At 37.7% G+C, this 26,656-nt stretch overlaps 1 protein-coding gene across 1 annotated transcript; it reads right to left on the minus strand.

Moving 5' to 3' along the window:
• Positions 1–212: 212 nt before the first annotated feature.
• LOC118191349 (uncharacterized) lies at positions 213–26,656 on the minus strand. The gene is made up of 7 exons (XM_085818092.1): positions 26,499–26,656; positions 21,537–21,592; positions 18,151–18,216; positions 8,436–8,468; positions 6,599–6,739; positions 3,700–3,741; positions 213–316 (listed from the first exon to the last, which is right to left on the minus strand). The coding sequence occupies exons 1-7, from the start codon at positions 26,551–26,553 to the stop codon at positions 302–304; spliced, it is 408 nt and encodes a 135-aa protein (XP_085674218.1). The 5' UTR covers positions 26,554–26,656; the 3' UTR covers positions 213–301.

Genomic DNA, 26,656 nt, shown 5'->3' on the forward strand with positions numbered 1-26,656 from the left:
GTATCTTCAAGCACGCGAGACTGTCTATCGGAAATTCTAAAGATATGCTGTTTTTAAATATTTTTAGCCCAATGTGGCGCTAACCCAAATGCTCTAGAAACGTGTATGTGTCTGTAAAATGCAAAAAATGCCCGTTTCGACGTAATATGAAATCTGACAGCTTTCAGTTTTTTTTCTTAAAATTAATGTTTTCAAAAGAATTTTCAATTAGCGACCGTAATATATATCGTTTTATTTCCTGAATAATAGAAAAGTAGTATCAAGGCACTGAATACAGGAACTTCCTCTCAGAACTCTGTCTTCAGTTTCTGCATGTCTGCAAACGAGAAACAAAACGCTTTTTAATATTAAAAAATATAAAACATAAAATATTAAACATTTGTCTTTAAAGCATAAACTTTTATAAATGAAATTAAAGTTAAAAAAATTTTAATCAAAATTCTAATTACTTACAAAGTATTTACAGATATATACACTGGTGTGCAAAAATTAAGGACGAGACGGTTTTCTCAATATAACTTTGTACAAAAGCTTTCCAAATCAACACATTTAATACCGTAAGATCCCCAATACGTAAGGACATGAGTAATATAAGCAACACTTACTAAAAGAGAAATCAGAGGGATAAAAAGAAGCTTTATTGAAAAAGTAGCATGGAGCGCAATGCGACTGAAGGCCGAAACATCCCTGTGATGGGTGTCCAGCAAGAAACATCCGGTCTTTAATAGCGGATATGATCTCCCCTGACTGCTAGGCAGGTTTCACAGCGTCTGCCCATGCTGAGAATGAGGGTGTCAATGAGTTGTTGAGGCATTGCTGCCCATTCGTCTTACAGCACCAATCGAAGCTCCGGAATCGTTACTGGTGGTACGAGCTGCCAAGCGTCTGCCTAGAAAATCCCATACATGCTCGATGGGATTGAGATCCGGAGATCGTGCCGGCCAATCCATACGTTCAATATCCTCACTTTCTAAGAGCTGTTCGGCAGCTACTGTGCGATGACATGGTGCATTGTCGTCCATGAAAAGGAACTGCGGACCCATAGCGCCTCTAAAAAGACGCACATATGGAAGAAGAATCTCGTTACAATAACGGGTCCCGTTGACTGCGCCTGCGTCGAAGACTACCAAGCATGATGCCTCCCCAAACGAGAACACCGCCACCTCCATACTGCCCTTTCAATGATGTTCGAGGGATGATTGCGGCTTCCCCGCTCTCTCGAGATGAGTATGCGATGAGAATCGCTACTCATACTGAATCTGCTCTCATCTGTAACGAGTACTCGTCCCCATTCATTGTCTCCCCAATTTCGGTGTTCCCGGCACCACAGAGAACGCCTTCTCCGATGGGCAGGCGTTAGAGGTACACACCGTACAGGGCGTCGTGCAAACAGACCACCACCGTGCAGTCTTCTGGCCACGGTAAAACGCGATATCGGTCGTCCAGTCGCCTGAGTCGTGTGTCTAGAGATTTCTCCCGCTGTCTGCCGCCTGTTTCTTTTGGCCTGCAAGGCAATATACCGGTCATCTGCGGGTGCGGTTCCTCGTGGACGACCACTACTAAATCCCCGGATAGCTGTTCCTGTAGTTTGAAATTGTCTCCAAAGTCGTGAAACGATGCTGTGAGCAATTCCGAACTCTGCAGCCACACTTGTCACACTGCGGCCTTCCTCCAACTTCCCAATGATTCGACCTCGGGTAAAAGCATCCAGATGTCGTCTAACAGATTGATTATTCGCCATTTCTCGCTGAGGCAGCAACTCGTTGTGATTTTAACTGCTATACGGCGTGCAATTTTTTTGCCAGAAATACTGATCTTACACCGACAACATGCTTTATACTACTCAGACACTCCCCCATTAAGTCTACCTGCATATCTGCGCATGTGCTACCGTACATCACCTTACTTAATCTCCTGATTAGTCTTTCTGTCCGCTCTGCCTCTTCGTTCAGCTGATATGCTAATTTTTTGACTTCGTCCTTAATTTTTGCACACCAGTGTAATTTAAGGTAACATATAAAAACTTAATACTCATGTCTAATTTCTCTTTCCTGTTACAACTAATGTATAATTATCAGAATTTATACTTAAGATATATTAACTGAACAATTTAAGAACGAGCTTTCAGTAAGGTAGAAAATTTTTGATTTTTTAAACTTTTTAACTCTCAGAACATAAAAATGTATATGAACTAGCTATCATAAATTAAGGAAAAATCACAAAAATAGCGATAATTCCCTCAAAAATAAGCCAAACCGAAAATTTGAATATGTTGCCAATTAAGAGTAGCTGAGTAAAACTACGATATGCAAATTAGTGGCGCTGCTTTCGGAATACGTCATCTGCGAGGAGCATAAAAGTCCATGTTTGAGAGCAAACCCACATATTTCACTGTGACAGTGACATCAGAAATCTGAGATAGCCAATTCGTAACAATGACTTCCAGGCATTATTTGCCTGCAGAACTGCGATGGAGAGTCATTGGGAGACTAGAGGCAGGGCAAAGTCAAACAGAAGTGGCCAGATGGCTAAATGTCAGTCCTTCTGTGGTTCATAGACATTGGAGGCAATTTCAAACCGCAGATTCGGCATCTAAAGGAGGTTCAGGCAAGGACGGCCAACTGCTACGACGAGCGCGGATGACCGATATTTGACATTATGTGCACGCAGGAATAGAATCGCTACTCCGAATCTTCTTTAGATCCTCCCATACTGCAGCCACCGGAAGGTTCGTAACAATGTCAACTGTGCGTAAAAGGCTTCAGGAAGGTGGTCTGTATGCGAGGCGACTAGCCATTTGTGTGCCGCTCACGTCACGCCATAGGAGGGACCGTTTGCAGTAGGCACGACAACATGTCCACTGAACGCCTGATCGATGGAGGGCGGTTCTCTTTACGGATGAGTCCAGGTTTAGTCTAGAAAGCGATAGTACGCGTTATTTGATATGGAGAGAACCTAGAACCCGTTATCATTCATCAAACATCCGTGAAAGAGATGCATACGGAAGGGGCAGTGTCTGTGTTTGGGGTGGCATCTCTTTGGGTGGACGCACAGACCTCCATGTCTTTCCAAGGGGAACCGTGAATGCTCAGATTTATAGAGATGACATCCTTGATTTTTATGTGCGCCCATATGCCGGGGCAATAGGTGATGCTTTCCTGTTACAAGACGACAACGCAAGAACACACAGGGCTCGCATCGTAGATGATTATCTTCAACATGAAACAATTATGCGCATGGAGTAGTCAGCTCGATCCCCGGACTTGAATCCTATCGAGCACGTTTGGGATGCTTTAGGGAGACGTCTAGCTGCTCTCAATCCGCCCCCTCAGACCCTTGTCGCGCTTGCAATTGCTTTGCAAGAGCAATGGCTCTCTCTTCCTATGGAACTGATAGACCGCATAATTGAAAGCATCACGCCTCCCTGTATGTGCTGTATTGCTCTAGAGCGATCATATTCCATATTGAAGGTACTTTTCCTATAGCATACCGACACCTTCGATTTGTTCATTTTATACATGCGCTAATTTCTATACTGCCATATTTGTCTGGTAATTTCTTTTTATGTTATTTGATACCTTACTATGTGTTGTATATTGTGGGTAAGTTTGATTAAATTCTACATGTAACTTTTTCAGTAATTGTGATTTTTGTGATTTTTTCTTAATTTATGATAACCAGTGTAGTTTTATTACTTACCGCTTTAACTTTTTCAAAGACGCACTGGCTTGCTCTGGCAGCCTAGGAAAGTAAAATTATTTCAATATTACACGTTACAGTGCATTATTTGATAAATATTATTAATATAAATACATTAAAATAATGTTTATGCATTTCATATTAATTTACATTTATCTAATTAAAACTGCTGTAACAGTTTCGGGAAAATTTCCGCTTTGAGGCAGAAATAAAAGTGACAAGACCCTATTTGGTGGTGGGACAAAAATCAGAGGGTATGTTCTGTGTATTTCGCTGTCGTATACAGGTCGAATTAATTCAGAAACACTTTATTACTGAAATGCTGAAACACAGTTTTTTAGAAAGGCGAACGAGGTGAAATAAGAACTATTATTAGTTGCATCACAGTGTTGTCAAGTGTAGATTAACCGACCTACGGACAAAAAACATTCAATTTGTTTATTATAGAAGGATATAAAAATTACTATCATTAACCAAAAAATAAAACTGTTTGCGGAAAAATACAAAAATCTGATGTGTACACCACATGACTTCCTTGTACGGAATATTAAATTATACGCATTTTTTTTCTTGCATTTCAGTTAAACTTATTGGATTAAATTAAATCTACTTCCTCGACAGCGCATAAACCATAATAAAATAAATGCACTTTTTAAAATTCACTATATTTGTTTACCATAGCGACAGGCGCTAGGTTCACTTAATATTTCGTTCATATTATAACTATGTCTATGTCTATGTCATAACACAATTAAGAGGCAATCGGCCTAGTGCAGCCTTTACTAATATTTTATAAGTAGGGTGTCTTTAATGATGAGTTGAATCCAGTAAGATGGAACGTACTTTTTGCACCTAATGCAGAATCTCTAGAAGAGAAGTAAACGTGGCCCCACGATGTGAGGATCTGCAGCTTGAGGATTTCTGCCGCTCGGCTATGCTTGTTCATACTACACTCATGTCCATAAATTAAGGATAATGCAAAATCAGGCAAAGGAAGAGTTAGAAGCAAAACAAATTTGACTTATTTGTAAAGCTTATTTATTAAAAAAAAGGTAAAGAGCAAAAAAAGATGCTATATGTTTCATATTATTAAACAAATTGGCAATTTTTCTCCCTAGAGCAAATTACAAAAAAAAAAAAAAAAAAAAAAATTTACAAAAAAAACCAATATTACGTGGTTGGTATGATTGTTAATACATTGTGTGTCTCCCAGACGATGCACTGTAGTCCGTTCAACGCCTAGGCATGCTGAGTATCAAATTATCGATCTGATCTTGCGGGATATTACACCACTCAAAAAAGCAATGCTCTCCGAAGTTCTGGTAGACATGTAAGAGGAGGTTGACGGGCTGAAACTCGTCGGCCAAGCATGTCCCACACGTGCTCTACTGTATTCAAGTCCGGTGAGAATGCTGGCCAGTCCATACGGGTGATATCCTCCGATTGAACGCATTCGCTTACGATGTTTGCACAGTGAGGACGGGCGTTGTCATCCATAAACACAAATTGCGCGCCCATGGCTTCCCGAAACAAACGTACATGTTGTTCCAGAATGACGTCCCGATAGATTTCGCTTGTCATGGTTCCAATTTGAACATGCAGGTCAGTTCTGGAACCCAGAATAATTCCACCCCAAACGAGCACTCCTGCACCACCGTTCAATGATGTTTTCTTGGTGGTAACGGGTACCTGGAGCTCTCCATATGAAAGTCCGGCGAGAATCAGACTGCAAGCTAAACCTGGACTCGTCGGAAAACATCACACAAGCCCACTGTTGCGGTGTCCACAATGCATGCTCTCTACTCCAGGCTAACCGCAGGCGACAGTGAGTTGCAGTAAGTGGAACGCATCTGGCAGGTCTACGAGCATATAGACCAATCTGCCCTAAGCGTCTGTACACGGTCTGCCTTGAAATTGTCGTACCAGTGGCTGGAGAGAGCTGACGAGACAGGTCTGAGGCTGTGCTCCGCTGTTTCTTTTGGCAGTAACTGCCAAATACCGGTCCTCATTCGGCGTTGTAACTCTGAGGCGAACTGTGCTGTAACGTCTGCTCGCATTACCATCATCTTGGAATCGTTGCCAAAGCCTGGAGATGACACTCTGGGCAATTCCAACTTCGTCTGATACTTCCAGTTGGGTACGCCCACATTCCAGACGGCCGATAATTCTACCACGTAAAAAATCATCCAAATGCGTCCTTTCTGTCATAACTGTTCGATTATTGCACTGAAATGCTTATAAAGCGCCTGCGAACAATTTTACTTCTTTGCCTGTATTCCTTATATATCACTCTCTTACACTCTCGTCATTGTGACGTACCATCGGTGTCATCTGGTTACTTCCTGAAATTTGCATATGATTCTTGAAGATCTGTGTAGTGATTTTACAGGTGATATATTTATTTTAGAGTTTGATTTCCGCGTGACTCCGAATTATCCTTAATTTATGGACATGAGTGTAGTAGTAAATGTGACTGCCACGAAAAGAAACAAACAGAGTGCAGGTTTCAAACGCAAAGGCATTTATTTTGCGAAAGAAAATGGAAATCGTGCTGCAGCAAGGCCGTTTGGTGTAGCTGAAAGATGGAACTGATAATGATTATTTATTTACGGATTAAAATAACAATGATGGTGAAGATGAAGCAAAATTCGATGATACGGCTGAAGATATAACGAAAGACTAACATGAAGAACTCTTCATGTTATGTTATAATGAAAATGTTAAATTTCATAAAATATATCGTTTGTTTTATAACGTATCGTTTTTTTTTTTTTTTTTTTTTTTTTTTTTTTTTTTTTTTTATCTTGCGTATAATGCATCTGTTAACTTCAGTCCTATTTTTTTGTACTAAAAGTGCGCCGAAATATACGGTAGTTTGAATATTATCATGTTTACTTACCTCTTTGTACATATCGTCGGTAGCAGTAGTGGAATCGTAACATTCTTTCATAGCTCTTCCAATATTGTTATTGCTGTGCGTTTGCGCATATTCTCCAAATTTCTGGCGATCTACCGTCATTTGACGATTTTTAGTGACAACCTGAAAAGAAATATTAATAAGAACTTTTCTCTAAAATAAATTCCATGTTCGTAATCTAAATTGAGTAAAAGTTAACCTCAAAGTTCGAAATCTAATGTTGAGAAATTTTATCCTTTATAACATTAAAAAATGCTAAAAATAAGACGGTACTATTCGGTTTCGAGGGGTGTAAAAAACCGCCAAACTATTGTTGATGCTAATGCTGCCAAAAATAATTGCGGCAACCCTAATAATGGCGGCAAGAAAGGAAGTATAATAGTAAATAACTATCTAAGATGTATATTTTAATTTAGATGAAAGGTTAATTTCATATAATACTTTTTTATTATTATAATTTATATGAAAAAGGCTAAACATGACTAAATGGAAGCAAAAGAGTCAATAACTATTTCAGATCATTATTATAATTTATTTATAATTTATATAAAAATTGCTAAACATAACTGAATGAATGTCTGCATCGCTTTTTCGCTACCGACTTATCGCTAAAGCATAATCTCATCTCGTTGGTTGTTCAAACGTAATTTTCTATAATTAATGGTGGCTTTTCTTTGAAAATATTCTCGGTAAAGTGCAGAATCGCTCAATTATTTGTTTTCCGCCTTTTACAAGGGTAAAAACAATTGGACATGTAGGAGGAGGTTGACGGGCTGCAACTCGTCGGCCAAGCATGTCCCACACGTGCTCTACTGGATTCAAGTCCGGTGAGAATGCTGGCCAGTCCATACGTGTGATATCCTCCGATTGAAGGCATTCGCTTACTATGTTTGTACGGTAAGGACGGGCGTTGTCATCCATAAACACAAATTGTGCCCCCATGGCTTCCCGAAACAAACGTACATGTTGTTCCAGAATGACCTCCCGATAGATTTCGCTTGTCATGGTTCCAATTTGAACGTGCAGGTCAGTTCTGGAACCCAGAATAATTCCACCCCAAACGAGCACTTCTGCACCACCGTAACGGTGTCGTTCAATGATGTTTTCTTGGTGGTAACAGGTACCTGGAGCTCTCCATATGAAAGTCCGGCGAGAATCAGACTGCAAGCTAAACCTGGACTCGTCGGAAAACATCACACAAGCCCACTGTTGCGGTGTCCACAATGCATACTCTCTACTCCAGGCTTTTGTCAATTTTCTTTAACTTTTTAAGTGAAAATAGGTCGATGTGTACATAGATAAAGCCAAGGGTGTGCGCAGTGCCATTTTTGTGCAATTCTGGGATTTTTTTAAAGTGAAACTAGGTCGATGTTCACATGGATACCGAGTATGTGCAATTCTTAAAAACGCGTCAAACAGTGGGTGATTCTGCACTTTACCCAAAATTCTATTGCCTACTTTTCGTCATGGGCAATTCCCAAATTGTTAAATCCATAGGATAGTAAAAAAGGATTTAAAATCAAAAAATGATTTAAAATTAAACTAGTATTTCAATGGCGTCTTAAGAAATATAGAACTACATAAACTTACGCAGTCTGAAATCAGTGCGTACGCTAGATTTGGCGAGCTGCTAAATGAGCGCGTTTGCTAGATTTGGCGCTTTTGCGCATATATTTTCGCTGCAATTTTTTACGGTCCTCAAAACGTAATAGTACCAATAAGACATTCAAAATTTATTGTTAAACAATCGTTAGTTATGATTAATAATTCTTACAATGTATGAAATTTACAGTTTTTATAATTCAAAAAAATTACTTACTACATTAGCTGTTTTCATTTCCTCCTGATAGCACTAAAGGAAAATAAATAAAATTAATTTAAAGCTCCAGGTGGATCATCCAGAATTACAACTCGCATATATGTATAAAAAACAGTAATTAAAGGTAGCTATTTATTACAGCTAATCATTTAATTCCTGCCTTGACTTCTGATTGCAAACCAAAGTGGAGGGCTGATTATTGAAAATAAAAATCAGGGAATTTCTCACTTCCATAGTCGTCGTAGCCAACTTTTCGCCGTAGCCATTTCACCGTCGATATTTTGCTGACAGGACAATCAGTCGGCAGCTGATTCGACGTGGGTCGTTTCGCCGTTAAGTAAAAATGAAATACCCAATAAAGGCTGCTTAACACTGAAACGTAGAAACGTAGTAATTCTGATGGCATAGATATTTGATACTTAGAACGTAGAATTCGTAATAACTAGAGAGCGTGGCAATCCAGTCGATTTTAATTCCATTTTGATTTGAATTCACATTTGTAGCCACACTTCACTTGGCACTCTAATCGTGCCTATTTTTAGAGCATTTATATTTTTGAATACTATTGCGATAGGAAGAGAACACAGAGAAATGAAATGGCGTCTAAGCAGCAATAGAGTCACAGGCGTAGTAAGCATTTATCCAATATGGCAGCTCACCAAAGAAAGGTTTTGGTTTACATTACAAAGGTTTCAGTTGTAAGAGTTAAATAACCGAAATAACTACGTCATGAGCGTTACGCAAGCTTTATGGCATAGATTAATCTAAAAATGACTCAGTTCAGAAATGTTATTATTATTTTTTAGAATAAAGTGGATATAACCAAATTAAGAAAGAGCAATTAGAAGGCTATTATTAAATTAAATTATAAAGCTGATATACATATTTTTTATCTTACGTAAAATTTAAAAAAAAATATGTAACTTTTGATTACGTATTTTAATTAAATTAGCTCTTAAATTAGCTTTAAATTAGCTCTTTATTAACTCTTGATTCTAAATGAAAGCTTTAAAGTAGCTCTTATTAGAATTAAAAGCTTTAAATTAGCTCTTAATTAACTCTTGATTCTAACTTAAAGCTTTAGAGTAGCTCTTATTAGAATTAAGAGCTTTAAATTAGCTCTTAATTAAGTCTTGATTCTAAATTAAAGCTTTAAAGTAGCTCTTACTAGAATTAAAAGCTTTAAATTAGCTCTTAATTATCTTAATTCCTTTCTTTTGATTTCAAAACGCGTCATATCTGGAAATTAATTTTGTAACCTCCGCATTGCGCATAATTCCTCGGCCAATCAGATTAATGCAAAACTTCTAATATAAATAACTACTAACTGCATAGTTTCTTTCTGTTTCGCCTACAATTGTTTGCTAATATGGGATATAAAAAAATTACACATAGTTAGTTGAAAAATTATGTCATTATCAAATAGAACACATTTATCACATTTCATAATTATGGTCTAAGCCTGTGACGTAATAGAAGTTATGTTAGCGTTTCTAAAATTGCGCAGATACAATATTTACAAGAATTGTCAAATTTTCTAGAAATTTTAATGAACTAGCCCAGAGAATCAAGCAGAAAATTTCTACTTTTATAAAATCTTACTCGAAAACAGAGTTACTTTGGAATCTTGTTAGCACATAACTGTCTTAAAATGAATAAATATGTATGTAAATATACTAACAAATTAACTTTTATGTCCTACTTAACGATATATTTGTATAAAATTATATGCAAAATCATTTTATATATTATTCAAAAGATTTCAGTACGAGGCATTTGCTGAGATGTAAATGTCAGCAAACCATCTGGTTCTTTAAATGACAAAAATTGAGAAAGATTCTTTACCACAACTTGTATTTATGAAGACAATACTCCTCAAATATTAAATTATAAATGGTCGATTTATTTTGAAGTGTGTGTGTGTGTGTGTGATTATGGCAAAGCCTCGAGGGCTATCTGCCTAAGGGGAGGGATGCCTTCGTGGAGGACTTTCTAAGGGAAACTGGCTAGTATACATGTTACACATGGGGAAAACCACTAAAACGCCCATGCAGCCAGCCCGTTCGCGGGATTCGAACCTCGGACCGAACTACCAGTGTTCAGTGACTTTACCGCTCGGCCGCTGGTGGGCCCCCGATTTATTTTGAAACCTCAAAATAATTTATTTTTTACTATGAATGTTACATTATATTATGTTTAATTTTAATATTGTTCTTTATTTTAACATTATATATTATCTTTATAATTATATCATGTTTCATCTTAATTCCGAAGGCTTTTAGTTACCGATTCGAATTTAACTAAATACGCCATATCATTAACGATTTTAATTTTTTATAATTCCAGATTTTCCAGATAATCCAGATTTATAATTCCAGATCCGATATTTTAATAATTCCAGAAGCTGGGTTTAATAACAAAAGCTTTTTACTTTTGAAATTTAAGGCAGCCAGGGGTATACAATAGGTAAACAAAATTATTAAAATTGTAAGGATTATGTTAATTTTATTAACAGTTAAATTTTAAGTTCCTTTCCTGTCAAATTCTTAACTTCAACTTTCTACTTCCGGCCAGAACGGCCCTCAGGGGCTCACTTTTGTGAGTACGGGTGTGGCAATCCCGAGGTACCCTAGCCCTTCAGGGGATCATCTTCTTGGTGAGACGGGTGTCACGATCCTGGAGTCCCAGTGATCTATCCTCTTTTCCGTCTCCTCTCCTCTTGGCTGGATCTTTTTCCCTTCCCTTCTCCCTTGTGGTTTCTCTCTACGGAGTTTGGGGCTTGTCACGAGAGGCTGGAACAGACCTTGTCTCTAGTTCTCGAGTGGCGAGAAAACTGCTTACGTGTTTGCCGTGCGTGGAGACCCGTGTCGCTGGAAAGGAGGGTCCTGGTAGTTGAGGGGCGAGGTACTGTCCCCAACACACTGCTTTGGCCTCTGCTTCAGCTAAACGGGAGGCACCTTAGTCGTCCTCACGGGTGTCAATCGGCTGGTCACTAGTCCTTGTGTCAGTGGCTTGGGGTCAAGCTCTCGGGAGTACCTGCTTTCGGGAAAGCCGACTGTGGGGCTTCAGTTTGCGTATAGGTCCGGCTAGCCCTAACACAGGAATCTGTGTTCCCTTGTTGGGCTCCGTGGTGGGCGGGGCCGTCGGACCCGAATCTTTTCTTATTTCAATATGGCTAATTCTCAAATTTTTCTGATCAAAGACTTCGAAGTCACTCCAGTCTCTCAACCTAGTTCTGAAACGTCCACTACTAAACCAGTCACTCAACCTAGCTCTGAACCACCTACTAATAAACCAATCATTCAACCTAGTTCTGAAAAGTCTACTACTAAACCAGTCACTCAATCTAGTTCTGAAAATTCTGCAAAAAAATTACGGACAGATGCAAATAAAAAAAATCATAACAATAGTCCCCGTTTCCTAGTCATCTCTAGTCCTTCTGGCGAAATGCATAAGATGTCTCCTTTCGTGATTAACAAATACATCCAGTCTTGTATTGGTGAGCCGAGAAATATAAAGCGTCTCCGCTCCGGAGACTTCCTTATTGATACAATCTCAGCCACCCAGTCTGCTTCTTTACTTCAAATAACTAAACTTGGGCAAGCGAATGTCAATGTAACAGCACATAAGACACTGAATTATTGTCGTGGCGTTATATCGGAATTCGACCTTCTGTATGTTCCTGAAGAAGAGATCGCTTCCAAGCTATCCGACCAAAATGTCTGCGGTGCTAGGCGGATCAAGATGCGTAAGGAAGGTAAGTTGATCGATACGAAACACGTGATCCTTACCTTCAACACGCCTGATCTGCCTAAGAATATTAAGGCCGGATATTTAAATTGTCCCGTAAGACCTTATATTCCCAACCCTATGCGATGCTTCCAATGCCAGCGTTTCGGCCATTCTAAGACGTCTTGTCGTGGCAGCCTCACATGCGCCCGATGCTCACAGATTGGCCACGATTCTGAAAATTGTACCGCTGCGCCTCTTTGTATAAATTGCAAGGGTGAGCACCCAGCATTTTCACGCCTCTGTCCAAAATGGAAATTGGAAAAAGAAGTGCAGACTGCAAAGGTTACGAGGAACATCTCATATGCCGAAGCCAGAAGATTAGTCCAAAGCACACAGCTACGACCAAATACATCTTACGCCAATGCTCTTAAAAAATCTCGCTCAGCTGCTACCCAAACATCAGTTAGTATGCAGACGCCACCAAACAAAACTCAACAGACTACAAACAACAAGAAGAAAGAAAACCCAACCCATACAGTACAAAATAAAGAAATAGTAATTCAAAGCAAACCCAAAACTACCACACGAAAAGAAACAAATAAAAATAGAAGTTCCAGCAATAGCTCTCTTGATGGAATGGTTTCTGAATCTGCGGATTCAGACGGTATGGAAGTAGAAGAGGGTCTGGAAGTTCCCAAGCATCTACTTCCACGAAAAACCAAACAAGAGCACAGAAAGAACAAAAACTATTCATAATGGCCACCCTCGTATCATGGAACTGTCGTGGTTTCCACCGAAATCTGCTCGACATCAAAGCTATAATCAATGTTCATCAACCTTTATGCTTCGCAATACAGGAAACAAATCTAAAACCGGAACAACAAGCAAAACTTCGGAGGTTTTCTTTCGTCAGGAAAGACAACATTGCAGGTGAGCGTGCCAGTGGAGGTGTAGGTCTCCTCACCTCACTGGATTATCCCTCAAATGTCCTTTCTTTGACGACATCCCTCCAAGTTGTCGCTACTCAAACAAATTTTGATTTTGTTGCTACAGTCGTTTCTCTGTATTTGCCTCCAAATGAGCATATTGATCAGCAAGATTTAAATGGTCTTTTAGAGCAGCTGCCTGAGCATTTCATCATAATAGGAGATTTTAACGGCCATAGTCCGCTCTGGGGTAGTAAGGATACTAATTGCCGAGGAAGACAAATTGAGCAGATGATCGAAGATCATAGCCTTTGTCTCCTCAATAATGGGCAAGATACTTACTTCCATGAGCCTTCAAAAACATTCCATGCTCTCCACCTTGCCATCTGTTCACCATCTCTGTTGCCTTTTTGCACTTTTAATGTGGGTAAAGATCTTTACAACAGTGATCATTATCCCATTCTTGTGTCTCTTGCACGAAGAGGAGCAAACCCCATGTCGAGATCCCCTCGATTCATACTGGACAGGGCAGACTGGGAACTCTTCTCTTCCACTGCAGAGCTCACAGATGAAATGGTAGAAGATGCGCATATCGATGACGCTGTTGAAGCTGTTACTAATACTATTATTCAGGCAGCTATGCTCTCCATTCCTAGAACATCAGGAAAACTACTAAAATATTCAAAACCATGGTGGAATCGCGACTGTCATGAAGCACTGAAAAAACAGAAAAAAGCATGGGGTATTTTTTGTAGATATCCTACTCTGCGAAACCTCATAGCCTTCAAAAGAGCCAAAGCAAATGCACGAAAAGTAAGAAGGCAGAGCCAGAGGGATTCCTGGATTTCATATGTGTCGTCAATAACATCCTCCACGCCTAGCAAGCGGGTTTGGGAAAGAGTTCGAAAAGCATGCGGCATATATAAAGACCACTCACTTTCCTTTTTGGAAAAAGATGGCCGAGCGATTAGCTCCATAGAAGAAATTGCGAATACTATCGGTGAGACATTTGCTGCCGTTTCTTCCAGCAGAAACTATTCACCTGCATTTCTTTCTATCAAGCAACGCTCTGAGAAAAATCCCATCGCTTTCAACTCTTCCAAATTTGAGCCTTATAATAGAGATTTTACTGTGCTAGAGTTAAAGAGAGCTTTGTTACAGACACATAGGTCGTCTCCGGGTCTCGATGGCGTGAACTACGAAATGCTAAAGCATCTGTCCTATAAGTCACTGAATGCCCTTCTCACGCTTTACAATAGAATGTGGAAGGAGCGTATTTTTCCCAGTGCATGGAGGAGAGCTGTTGTCATTCCCATTGCTAAGCCAGGGAAAGATCCAAGGAATCCCTCCAACTATCGACCAATTGCCCTTACGAGTTGCCTCTGCAAACTGTTTGAAAAGATGGTAAACAGCCGCCTAGTCTACTTCTTGGAAAAGAATGATATTATATCGCCTTATCAGAGTGGTTTTCGAAAGGGAAGAACAACTGTAGATAACATGCTCCTCTTAGAGACACCTATTCGAAAAGCATTTGTAAGAAGAAGCCACCTTGTCTCGATATTCTTCGACATTGAAAAAGCTTATGATAAGGCATGCAGATACGGTATACTCCGGGATCTTCACGAGAGTGGCTTGCGCGGCAACCTACCAATTTTCATTCAAAATTTCTTGAACACTAGAACTTTTCAAGTAAGAATTGGCTCTGTTTTTTCGGATGTTTTTAAACAGGAAGAGGGTGTGCCTCAAGTCTGTGTGCTCAGTGTAACCCTGTTTAGTTTAAAAATAAATTCTGTACTAAAAGAACTTCCTCCCACCATCTTGGGATCTCTATATGTTGATGATCTGCAGATTAGCTGTCGAGGAGCAGACATGAGATATGTAGAGAGGCAACTGCAGATGGCTCTGAATAAGATCCAAGAATGGTCAGACAAACAGGGATTTACATTTTCGAAACAGAAAACTGTGTGCGTGCACTTTTGTAGGAAGCGAGGTCTCCATCCTGAACCTGAGTTATATTTGAATGGTACAATTATTCCAGTTGCGCCTGAAGTAAAATTTTTAAGAGTGACGTTCGACCGAAAATTGACTTTCCTTTCTCATGTTTTAAACCTGAGAAAGAAGTGTCTAAAAACACTAAATATTTTAAAAGTGTTGGCGAACACCTCCTGGGGTGCAGAGCGTTGCTCCATGCTTCGCATTTACAGAGCGCTCGTCCGCTCTAAACTGGACTATGGCTCAGTTGTGTATGGATCCGCTCGGTCATCTGTTTTGTTAAAACTGGATCCTGCTCACCATCAAGGTCTGCGGATTTGTTCAGGAGCATTCAAGACTTCTCCTGTGCAGAGCCTATATGTTGACTGTAACGAACCATCACTTTATCTGAGGCGTGAGCAATTGTCCCTTTTACAATATTTTAATATCTTATCCCAACCTGAAGATCCCAATAAGCTGTGCTTACTTGATAATGAGTGTAACACTTTATTTGAAACACGTCCATCCTGCGTTCCTACCTTTCCTTTAAGACTTCGCCCTATCATTGAGGAACATTCCCTCTCTGATATGCGCCCCCAAGCAGTACAGAACTTTGAAATCCCACCTTGGGAAAATTCACGGATTCAGCTTCTTGATGTTTTCAAACATCACGTGAAGGCAAGCACTAACGAGATCGTTTATAGACAACTCTTTGCTGAGCACAGGCACAAATATAGCAGTTATTATCCGATATACACAGATGGATCAAAGACAAATGATCATGTTGGGATGGCTTTTGTATTTGAAAATTACATAGAGGGCAGATGCCTGCACCATGCTTTCTCAGTCCTAACATCTGAACTGACTGCTATATATGGTCTTTTGTATATCTCAAAGCTCTGCCACAAAAAGTTCATAGTTTACACAGACTCGTATAGTGCTCTTAAATCCTTGGAAGCTTTTCCCAACACTCAGAATCCTGTGGTAGTGGATGTTCTCAAAATTCATATAAATTTAACGATTCGAGGTTATGAAGTCCTGTACTGCTGGGTTCCTGGACATGCTGGAATAAAGGGAAATGAGCTTGCAGATATCGCAGCTAAATCTGCTGTTGAACTGTCCAGTCGCCTTATCCCTTTTAGAGATATCTGCAGTGTCATCAAGGGAAAGGTCCGAAAAAAATGGCAGCAATTTTGGGATGTTCAGCATCACAACAAGTTGAGAAACGTCAAGCCTAGAATTGAGCATTGGGATTTTGTTGGAAATCGTAAGGAGGACGTTCTTTTGACTCGCCTCAGAATTGGTCACACTAGAGTCACACATAACTATCTTCTCAAAGCTGAAAATGAGCCTGTTTGTTTTAATTGTAATGTTTGTTTATCTGTTCGTCATATTTTAATTGAGTGTCCATGTTTTAATAGTCTTCGCCAGAAATATTTTAATAGCTGTGACTTACCTCTCGACCGTTTAATCGGAAGAGAGGTGAATTGTAATTTATTTTATTATTTAAAAGAGATTGGCTTTTATTACCAAATGTAATTTGTTTTGAAGACTGTGTCTTGAATTTTAATATGTGCTTTTTAACTTGTGTTTATATGACTTCATCCTCTGGATTTGGTACATTTATCGACTTGTTTTTATTGATTGAATTTTAATGTCATCAATTGTAATCATCCCATCTTGTGTTTGGCGCGTCATAACCATCTCTGGTTTTTGCGCCATAATCACTCACTCACTCACTCACTCACCGGCCAGAACGTAATTTTGGAATCTTGCTGAATATTTAATGAGGAGGAGCGGTATTTAAACCACGAAGTTACTTACTGAGTTAGATGTAATTTAAATATTTACGAACGTGGAAATTACTTACTCTCTGAAGTTCAGTTATAATAATCCCAGCTAAATATTTTTAAAATTACATGTATTTTAGATATCAGCTTTTTACGTCTCATTATCATAACCGCTCTGCTTAAAGCAAGGATCAATCTGAATTTGACTTTATGTCATGTGACTTTACGATGTACTTGTTTCTCCTGCTCTATGCACGCTAACTGTGTGTAAGACTTCAGCCGCACCTACTCATGTATTTACGAAGGCATTATTGCTTAAATGGACTAATTTCAGCATCTTTGTTCAAATGCTTGAACTTTCACGAAGGAATGATTTTCCTGACTTGCCACCAGTGTTTCTTAGTTTCTTCGTCCCCAGGACGCGGCACACAAGACAGTGTGCCTTTGATTGAAAAAAAAAAAATAAAGTAAGAGCGCAAGAGCCAAGATATCTACTGGTGATTACTCTTTGTAGTAGAGGCCAGACTTTAAATTTACGATCCAGATCCAGACTGAGTTAGAGAGAATCAGAGTTTCTGATTTACGCGCGTCTGCCTTTTTGGCCACTCTCTCTCAAAGCTGTTATTACGCTCGGCCGTACTCAGGCCCTTGCTAAGCTTCGTAGTTAAATAAGTTAAGGGGCCAACTCGATTTGAACCTTGATAGCTTCGGCTATACTTCTTTAGTTAATCTTAATTTTAGTTTAGTTCTTAGTCTTTTTACTTCAAGTCCAAGTGCGGGCTTTGCTTGTACACTCCCAGGCGGAGTTTTGTTAAATCTTATTGGAATAATAAAGGGTTTAGTTACCCTTCTATCTTGTTGTTTCTTGTCACCGAACTCAAGCGATTATTCGCTTATCAGTTGTTAGATTCTTCACTTCCAACATTAACTTAGAATTCCAAAGTGAGGAACTCTACAAAATAAATAAGTTTAATATGGCAAAACATAATAAAGGCATGTAAACAAAAATATGTCTTGACTATACAATGGGCAAACGAAATTATTGAACTAAATTATCTTAGTCTAATACGGCAAGATGTAATACATTCATGTAAAGAAGAGTGTGTCTTGACGGCGAACTGGTCCGACTGGGAAATTGTATGGCGGTGAAAAGGCCACTTCGAAACGGCGGCGGCAAATAAATTCCATGTTTTCCACGGTTAGTATTACATATACTAATACTTCCAGATATTGCAGTAAAAATGTGTAGTCAAATTGCCAATAGAAAAAAAATTAATTTATTGCTTTCATACGTACCGATTTCACTCTTTCTGGGCGCATAGCTCGGGATCTGTTATAACAAGTCTCATAACTCGATCCAAGCTAGGAAGGAAAGCTTCAATTATAACATTTTGATGAAATCAGCATTTTACTAAAATCAGATTTTGTTACTAAAACCAAATCATTATTTAATTACTAATCATTTTACTAAAATCAAATAAAAATAATAGAAATTATCGTAATACTATTACTGTTAGTAATTACAGTGCCGTAACATAAATATGTTCTACTAAGAAAGAGTTGCCAAATTTCTCTTGCGGTAATTTTTTACGTATTCTATGAGGCTTGAATGTCTAGCAGTTATTTAAAAATATTCAAGAAGGACAATATATAAGAGATTTACGTCGGGCATCAGAAATCATAGCCGTTTAACACTTTTAATCAGTAGGATTGCTTACCATATTATTTCACGTACACTTACACTGAAGTGACAAAAGTCATGGGATAGCAATATGAAAATATACAGATGGCAGTAGTATCGCGTAGAAAATGTATAAATGCGAAGTGCTTTGGCAGGGCTTTCATTTGTGTTCAAGTTATTCATGTGAAGAGGTTGACGTGATTATGGCCGCACGACGAGACTTAACAGACTTTGAACGCAGAATGGTAGTTGGAGCTAGACGCATGGGTCATTCCTTTTCGGATATCGTTAGGGAATTCAACATTCCGAGATCCACAGTGGCAAGAGTGTGCCGAGAGTATATAATTTCAGGCATAACATCCTACCACGGACAGCGCAGTGGCCGACCACCTGCACTTAACGACCGAGACCAGCGACGTCTGCGTAGAGTTGTCAATGTTCACAGACAAGCAACACTGCATCAAATAACCGCAGAAATCAATGTGGGACGCACGAGGGACGTGTCCGATAGGACAGTGCGGCGAAATTCTTCATTGTGAATTGTTCACATTGTGAAATTGGCGAATTGTTCATGGCATGTCTTCCTTGGGCTATGCCAGCAGAAGACCGACTCAAGTGCCTTTACATCGCCTGCAGCGACTCTCGCGGGCTCGTGAGCATATCGGTTGGTCCCTAAACGAATGGAAAACCGTGGCTTGGTCAGATGAGTCACGATTTCAGTTGGTAAGAGCAGATGGTAGGGTTCGAGTGTGGCGCAGACCCCACGAAGCCATGGACCCAAGTTGTCAACAAGACACTGTTCAAGCTGGTGGTGGTTCCATAATGGTCTGGGCTGTTTTTACATGACATGGACTCGGTCCTCTGGTGCAACTAAACCGATCATTGACTGGAAATGGATACCTTCAGCTACTTGGAGATCACTTACAGCCATTCATGGACTTCACGTACTCAAGCAACGATGGGATTTTTATGGATGACAATTCGCCATGTCACCGGGCCACAATTGTTCGCGATTGGTTAGAAGAACATTCTGGACAATTCCAGCGAATGATCCAACCAACCAAATTGGTGTCCAACCTACATCGCCCGACATGAATCCCATCGAACATTTATGGGACATCATCGAGAGGTCAGTTCGTGCCCAAAACCCTGCACCGTCAACCCTTTCACAGTTATGGACGTCTATAGAGGCAGCATGGTTGAATATTCCTGCAGGGGACTTCCAACGACTGGTTGAGTCCATGCCACGTCGAGTTGCTGCACTTCGCCGGGCAAAAGGAGGACCGACAAACTATTAAGAGGTATCCCGTGACTTTTGTCTCTTCAGTGTAATGGATTCTTCAGTGGAAAAATAAAAAGAAGCTAGAAACGCATGCATATGTTCATACTTTAACACTAGATTTAAGGGACTCGTCATTAGATTGGTTTCGGACTTCATGAGCAAAGTTACAAAAATCATTATTTGTATGCTTTCTTAATTTATGATGACAAATTATGAGACGAATACATACCCAAATTTATTTCCCTTTCAGCGCTTTAATTTCAGAGTTCTGTAGATTGCATACCTATCCTTACGAATACCAGTCAAAATGACGGATGAGCTAGTTTCATCGTTAATCGTAATAAATCGGGTTTTTCTATAAAATTATTTTTCTGACGCCAAATGTAAAAGTAGTTAGAATGTAGATACGAAATAAAAATCATGATTCAACGGAAATATTTTTTTATAACTTCGAACTCAATATCAACGTACCACGGCTCTTCAGAGCAAGGGGTACTTCCCCTGTGATTATCTGTCAACAGTAGGTGCCTAAAGCGGAAAAGTAAAGCTCAAGACTGAGGAACGACCTGAAGGCGTTGAGTTCCAGCCAATGTGTTCAGACGTTTTAGATAGGGTTCCAGTTAGTGCGAGTAAAGACAATCGAGAAGAAAATCTTAGCTTATTAAGAGTATTAGTTATATTAATATAGAATAAAATACATTCTGATGGCCTCAGACATCATGTGACTTAATGTAATGTAGACATGGAAAATATCGTTTAATTTTCTAACCCGTTATTTTAAGTACCTTTCCTTTCAATTCTCATTTTAGTTCACTACCAGAATGCAAATTTCCAGCATGAGAGATATTCGTATTAGGTAGAATGAAGAAGGATGTATTTAAAGAAAGATTTCGGAGGGTAAAATTAGAGCGTGTTCTGCCTGCTTGAAGGCCACGTTGCTAACTTTGATTCTCTAGCGATTATAATTTTGCAGCGTTGTGCCATTAAGCTTGTTTACGCCGATTTCCAACCACAGCCAGTGTGAACGATAGTTAAACAGTGAAGCCATTAGGCGGTACTTATCTTCATTAGTTTTAAGTTACGACGATATAAACAAACAAGGCCATTATTTTTATTCTCCTCTTGCGGAATATATCTCATTAGAGAAAAGTACTAGTTTTACTTTATTCTGATGAAATTATGTGTTTCACAGTATAAACACAGTAAAATATCTATAACACAGTATATGCTTGTGTAACACGCATTGCTTTAAATATAGCCACAGAAAACAATACAAAAGGAGAGATTTTTTGGTCGACATAAATGAAGATGTTTTCATATCAAACTTGTGCTACTTTTCTTACTGCGAAAATATCGATATGAAAATGACAAATATCCGAAGCACATACGGAATAAATTATTCACTTTAATTACTTCGCACGATGTGAGTTTGACAAGTTAACTTAAAGAGCTTTGCTAACTTATAACTATTCTCACAGAGTATTCTTTTTTAATTTAGGATTTTTACAAATTGTCTGTTCAATTAACTTCGTTTATTATATACCTCAATTTTCCTCACTTTACAGAAGATGAATTCGGAAACTAATTTAGACTGTAAAACTGACAAATTTACTATAAATTTTAATCTTATGTTTAGTCCCAGTCGTTTTCATCGGCATTCATAAATTTAAAGTTAATACAAAGAATACAAGAAATGATAGAAACTGAGTAAAAACTTACGTCAGTTTTATATTTTCCATGTATGCAGTTTAAAAGAGCATTGTTATCTGCAACAACTGTAAAAAAAATACAGTATTATCTATACATAGAAATTCAGTATTGAAATTCTAAAAATCAAGCAAAAACATGCAACACTTAAAGAATCTTAGAAATGTCTGAATGCATAAATAGTTTTAAAGTTTTTATAAAATGATAGAAAAACTAAGTCTAACGAGAATTCGACATGCGTGGTAATCAATTCACAACTAAATGATCTTAATCTAATACGGCAATATATAATACAGTCATGTAAAGAAAAGTGTGTCTTGACGGCGAACCGGCCCGACGAGGAAATGGTATTACGGTGAAACAAACGGCCTCGTCGAAACGGCGGCGGCAAATAAGTTCCATGCTTTCCACGGTCAACATTATATATACTATTACTTGTAGATATTGCAGTAAAAATGTGTAGTCAAATTGCCAAGAGAATAAAAGTGTGTTCATGGCATGTCTTGTAAATGTGTGCTCATGGCATGTCTTGTAAATGTGTGTTCATGGCATGTCTTGTAAATGTGTGTTCATGGCATGTCTTGTAAATATGTGTTCATGACATGTCTTGTAAATGTGTGCTCATGGCATGTCTTGTAAATGTGTGTTCATAGCATGTCTTGTAAATGTGTGTTCATGGCATGTCTTGTAAATGTGTCTTCATGGCATGTCTTGTAACTGTGAGTCAAATTCTCTTTAAAAAGTCCTTCACGAAGTCAGCAAACCTTAGAGAGATAGCATTTGCGTACTTTGCAAATTTTTTTAAACAAAAATATTGTTTTAAATGCTGTGATATTGTCAAGATAGATTAAAATTTTGAAAGAACATACTCTTGCATTGAAAAAACACTATAAAGGCATCTGTGGTTATGATATATAATGGGAATTTTCCTAGAAACTTTAAAGTACCGTTTTGTTTTGAACAATAACTTAATATTAGGGATTATATATTTCAATAAAGCCTCCCAGATGGTATGGTGCTTAGGGAAGTCGACTTGGATACCGAAGGACCAGGAGAAGGCATGGATGTAAATTCATGGGAGGTTAACGGTGGCCGCCGTTACATCCCATGAGAAGACAGACAGAATTTATTATGTGCTTCAGTAATAAAATGGGTACCACCTCTGAACTTAGGAATGGCGAAAACCTAAAAATGTCTAGTGTCCGCCATATATTTCAATACCAAGATTTATTAGAGTTCGCATATTTTGATACACACTGAAATTAAGTTTATTGCAGTAATTTCATCAAAACACTAGATTCCATGCATTAAAAAAGACGAAATTTCTTTCCGTTACAAGAAAAATAGCTCCAGTTGTTAAATATTCTGATCTTATATCTTACATGAAACCAGGAAATAAATCAAGAATCTAATTGTAATAGAACTTGAGTTACTTTTCTGACGCATTTGAGCATACAGTAAAAAAAAAAATATATATTATGCATATTAGGAAAACAGAGCTTCAAACTTGGTACTTGAGGGCCGAAATTTTGAACAAGCTATCATCAGTTTTCACAAATTACAGTTGACAAGATGGAACCATCAAGCTCTGTTCAAATAAATTTATTTAATTTTTTGCAAAAATTAAGTAAATCATTCAGATTTTTAGCCACTATATAAAAATTTCGCAAACTGTTTTTTACTTGCTTGGATTTTTTATCCAATTTACATTTATTCATGTATAAATTATTTGTATTGTTCACTGTAATGCAGGGATCCCCAAAGCTTTTCTTGCGTCGGCCCCTTTTGAAGGAATGGTTTTTTTATAGAGATATCTTTAGTACATTTTCCTTTATAAATATGGTGCATACAACGTAACCAAAATATAAATAATTGTACATAAATAACTTCAAGCTAACTATTAAACTAAGAATATGAACAAAATTTTAATATAAAAGGTTTACTAGATTTAAGTTTTATTATTTTTGCATTATTATTATTATTTTTTTTTTTTTTTTTTTATAAATATTACGCCCATCAAAGACTGAGCGGTAAAGTTGCTGAACACTATTAGTTTAATCCTGGGCCCGAACCCGACGAACATGCTAGCTGCGTGGGGTTCCGTGGCTTTTCCAGTGCTTTTCCGGTCACGTCACACACCGGGAAAGCCCAGACTACCTAGGTACAGACCCTGCGTCGACCCCCAGGGGGGATATTGCGAAATAAACAAAGAATAAAGTAATGCCATTTGGTTTTCATTATTTTTGAAAATCATACGAATAACATCAATGTAAAACATTTGAATTCTTTTGCAATGAATTTATTTTTAATTCCAAAGGGGCTTTGTCCCTGAAAGACTATTGTTTTCGTTTTGCGATTTTGCATCGAATCACTCTGAATGTCCGTTTCACTTTTCAAACTGTTGCCACCCAAACTTATCGCCCTGTGTTATATTTGAAGAAATTAAATAATGAAGAATCGACATAAATGTATGCATGCTTCTCGCATTAAGATAAAACAACTGTACCTAGAGCCATCCGAGTTTGAATGGCACAATCCCACTGCGGATATGGGCATCTGGAAGACCAAATTTGAAATTTGGAATTTGTTTTATTATTGATTTAATATTTTGTAAAACTTTAACGAAATTTGATTAACAAACTCAAGGATTTCAAAGCGAGCAATGGCAACGTTGTACAGAAAAAATATTTTTATCTCGAGCGCGCGAGACTGTGTATCGGAAATTCTAAAGATAGGCTCAATTTAAAATTATTTTGCGATCTTGCTCTTGAACTGAATTTTATGGTTTGAGCGCGAAGAACATGATATTTAGTAAATAACAGTAATAGACAAAATGTTAAAAAACGCCCCTTTAGACGTAATTTAAAATCTGAAACCTTTCACATTTGTTTTTTATATTTTAAAATTCATTTCGCTATGAATTTATTTTTAATTCTTTTGAAATAAATTAGACCAAAATAACGTTTTATGAATTTATTTTGGGAGAGAATTCTCTCACAATGCGAATACTAAGATGCCGTCAGATACGCAAAGATATATTTTCATCCGCACTTTTCGCAAGGACATTGAAAGGGTTAAAATTTTATTGCTCCCCAAATGATCACTACCGACTCTATTATGAACCCCTGCTATAACGGCTTGATGAGATTTCTTTTAAGTACATATTAACTGACGGACTGATCAATGACCTATGTTAAGCGAGGTTTTCCTACACTCAGTTTCAGTGTCCACTTTAGTGGCGTTTATTAATTCTCATTTGCATCTTAATAGAGTATTATTAAATAAATTTAAATATTAATTTACAGCAAGTAGTAATTCGTCATGTAGATGACACAGTTAGTTTTTTTTAAAAAAAAGGGGAACACGCCACACCATAATCTCTTTCCTTCAAATTAATTCACGTTTCTTCCCAAGAAAGAATAAATGCAGCATTTTAAACACTGTCAAAACTGAGAGAATAATTAGTCTACAAAATTGAGAATGACATCAAACAAGAAATAAAATTATATCCAAGGGCATTTCTCCATTCATTCATTTCCGTTCAATGTCAAATATGTTGCGAAATTTTGAAAGAACTTTCAATTATTCATTTTTTTACTTATCGTTCGCTTCATTTCCTTTTCTGTTTAAAGTTTGATTTAGGTTTGTCTGTTCTATTTAGCTGCACCACTATGAGATGTGGCTTTTAGTGTAGCACAGGAGTGTGCGTTTGTTTTCTAAATTATGTTTATGTATAAAGGTGATTTTAATCTCTTCACAACTTCGCATTTGTTCCCGACATCTATAATTCGCTTCATGTGGGTTAGTATTTTTGGATTACTTAGCATTACCAGATCAAGTAAACTTCAACAAGTTTTACGGACATAGCTAAGTTATTTATAACTCAAAAAATGTAAAAAAAAGAAGTTCTGTTCCCGCAGCCTTCAAAATATATTTACTCTAGTATTTTACATTCAAGTTAGTGTTCATCGTTTCTGTAACTATCAAAATATTTTAAAATTAGAAGTCAAGTTAGAAAAAGAATTTTACAACATTTTTTATTTAACCCTTTGTTGCATCATGTCCACTATAGTAGACAAAAGTTTAAATTTATTTATTCTTCTGGTAAATGCCTTAAGAGATTCTATTCCTGCGTTTATTCATTCTATATTATTAGAACTTTCAACTGTCGATCATAGATGGCTGTATAGCATCACTAAGTAAATTACTGCTATTTGGAAAATGGCTGCTACTTGTGTTTCCGAGTTAGTACAGTTTCTCATAGTAAAAATTATATAATATTGCTTACATTTTCTTGTACTGCCATTTTTTATTCATAATTAGTCATTTTAGACATTTTATTTTAAATGTCAGTTCCAGAAAATTGTGGAGTGGGTAAATAAAGGTCTACCGAAAAGAAGGAATTGAAACCCAAATGTACTGCTTATCGAGCCAAAACACCACCGGAAATGTTTATGTTTGGCAAGGGATTTCTGGAACATTTGATATTTGGATCCAATAGGTACAGGTTACAAAATCGTAGCAAAATGAATTCAATCGCAATCGGCGAAATGAAGGTATTTTGCAGGATTTGTATGTACATGTCAGTTGTAGATTTACCATTTAGAAGATGGTTATGATCACTGCAAACAAGGCAGGAAATGATTTCAAATGCAATGACCGTAAATTGGTTGGGAAGAGATTTGTATGCATGTACGTATATGCATGCTGTCCACTGTAGTGAACAAACTGTATCAATTATTTGAAACGAAATTTGAATAAAATTATTTTTTTTTATTATTACTAAGGTTATTTTAAGTAGAAAATATACAAACATTTTCGTTTAACTTCTCTAGATTATTTGTATGCAACAAAGGGTTAATATACATTCGAATATATATTTCGTTATAATTCATATAATATTAATAATTATTTCAATAACCTATTTCACGTAAAATATTTCAGAAATTAAGCTAAAATTTAAATACAACTTACCTCCTATTGCAAAGATAGCAACCACGCACAAAACTTGCCAACTTAATCCCATCATATAATTAACGAAGTTTATGTTCCCAGTTATTCCAGTTATACCGTCCTACTGCTCCTTATGAATATTCTAGTTGAAAATATTCAATACCCACATTGCAGCAAAG

The sequence above is a fragment of the Stegodyphus dumicola genome, chromosome 6 (genome assembly GCF_044657685.1).
Source record: "Stegodyphus dumicola isolate Sdum_Otavi_A_Nest chromosome 6, ASM4465768v1".
Classification (NCBI taxonomy): Eukaryota; Metazoa; Arthropoda; class Arachnida; order Araneae; family Eresidae; genus Stegodyphus; species Stegodyphus dumicola.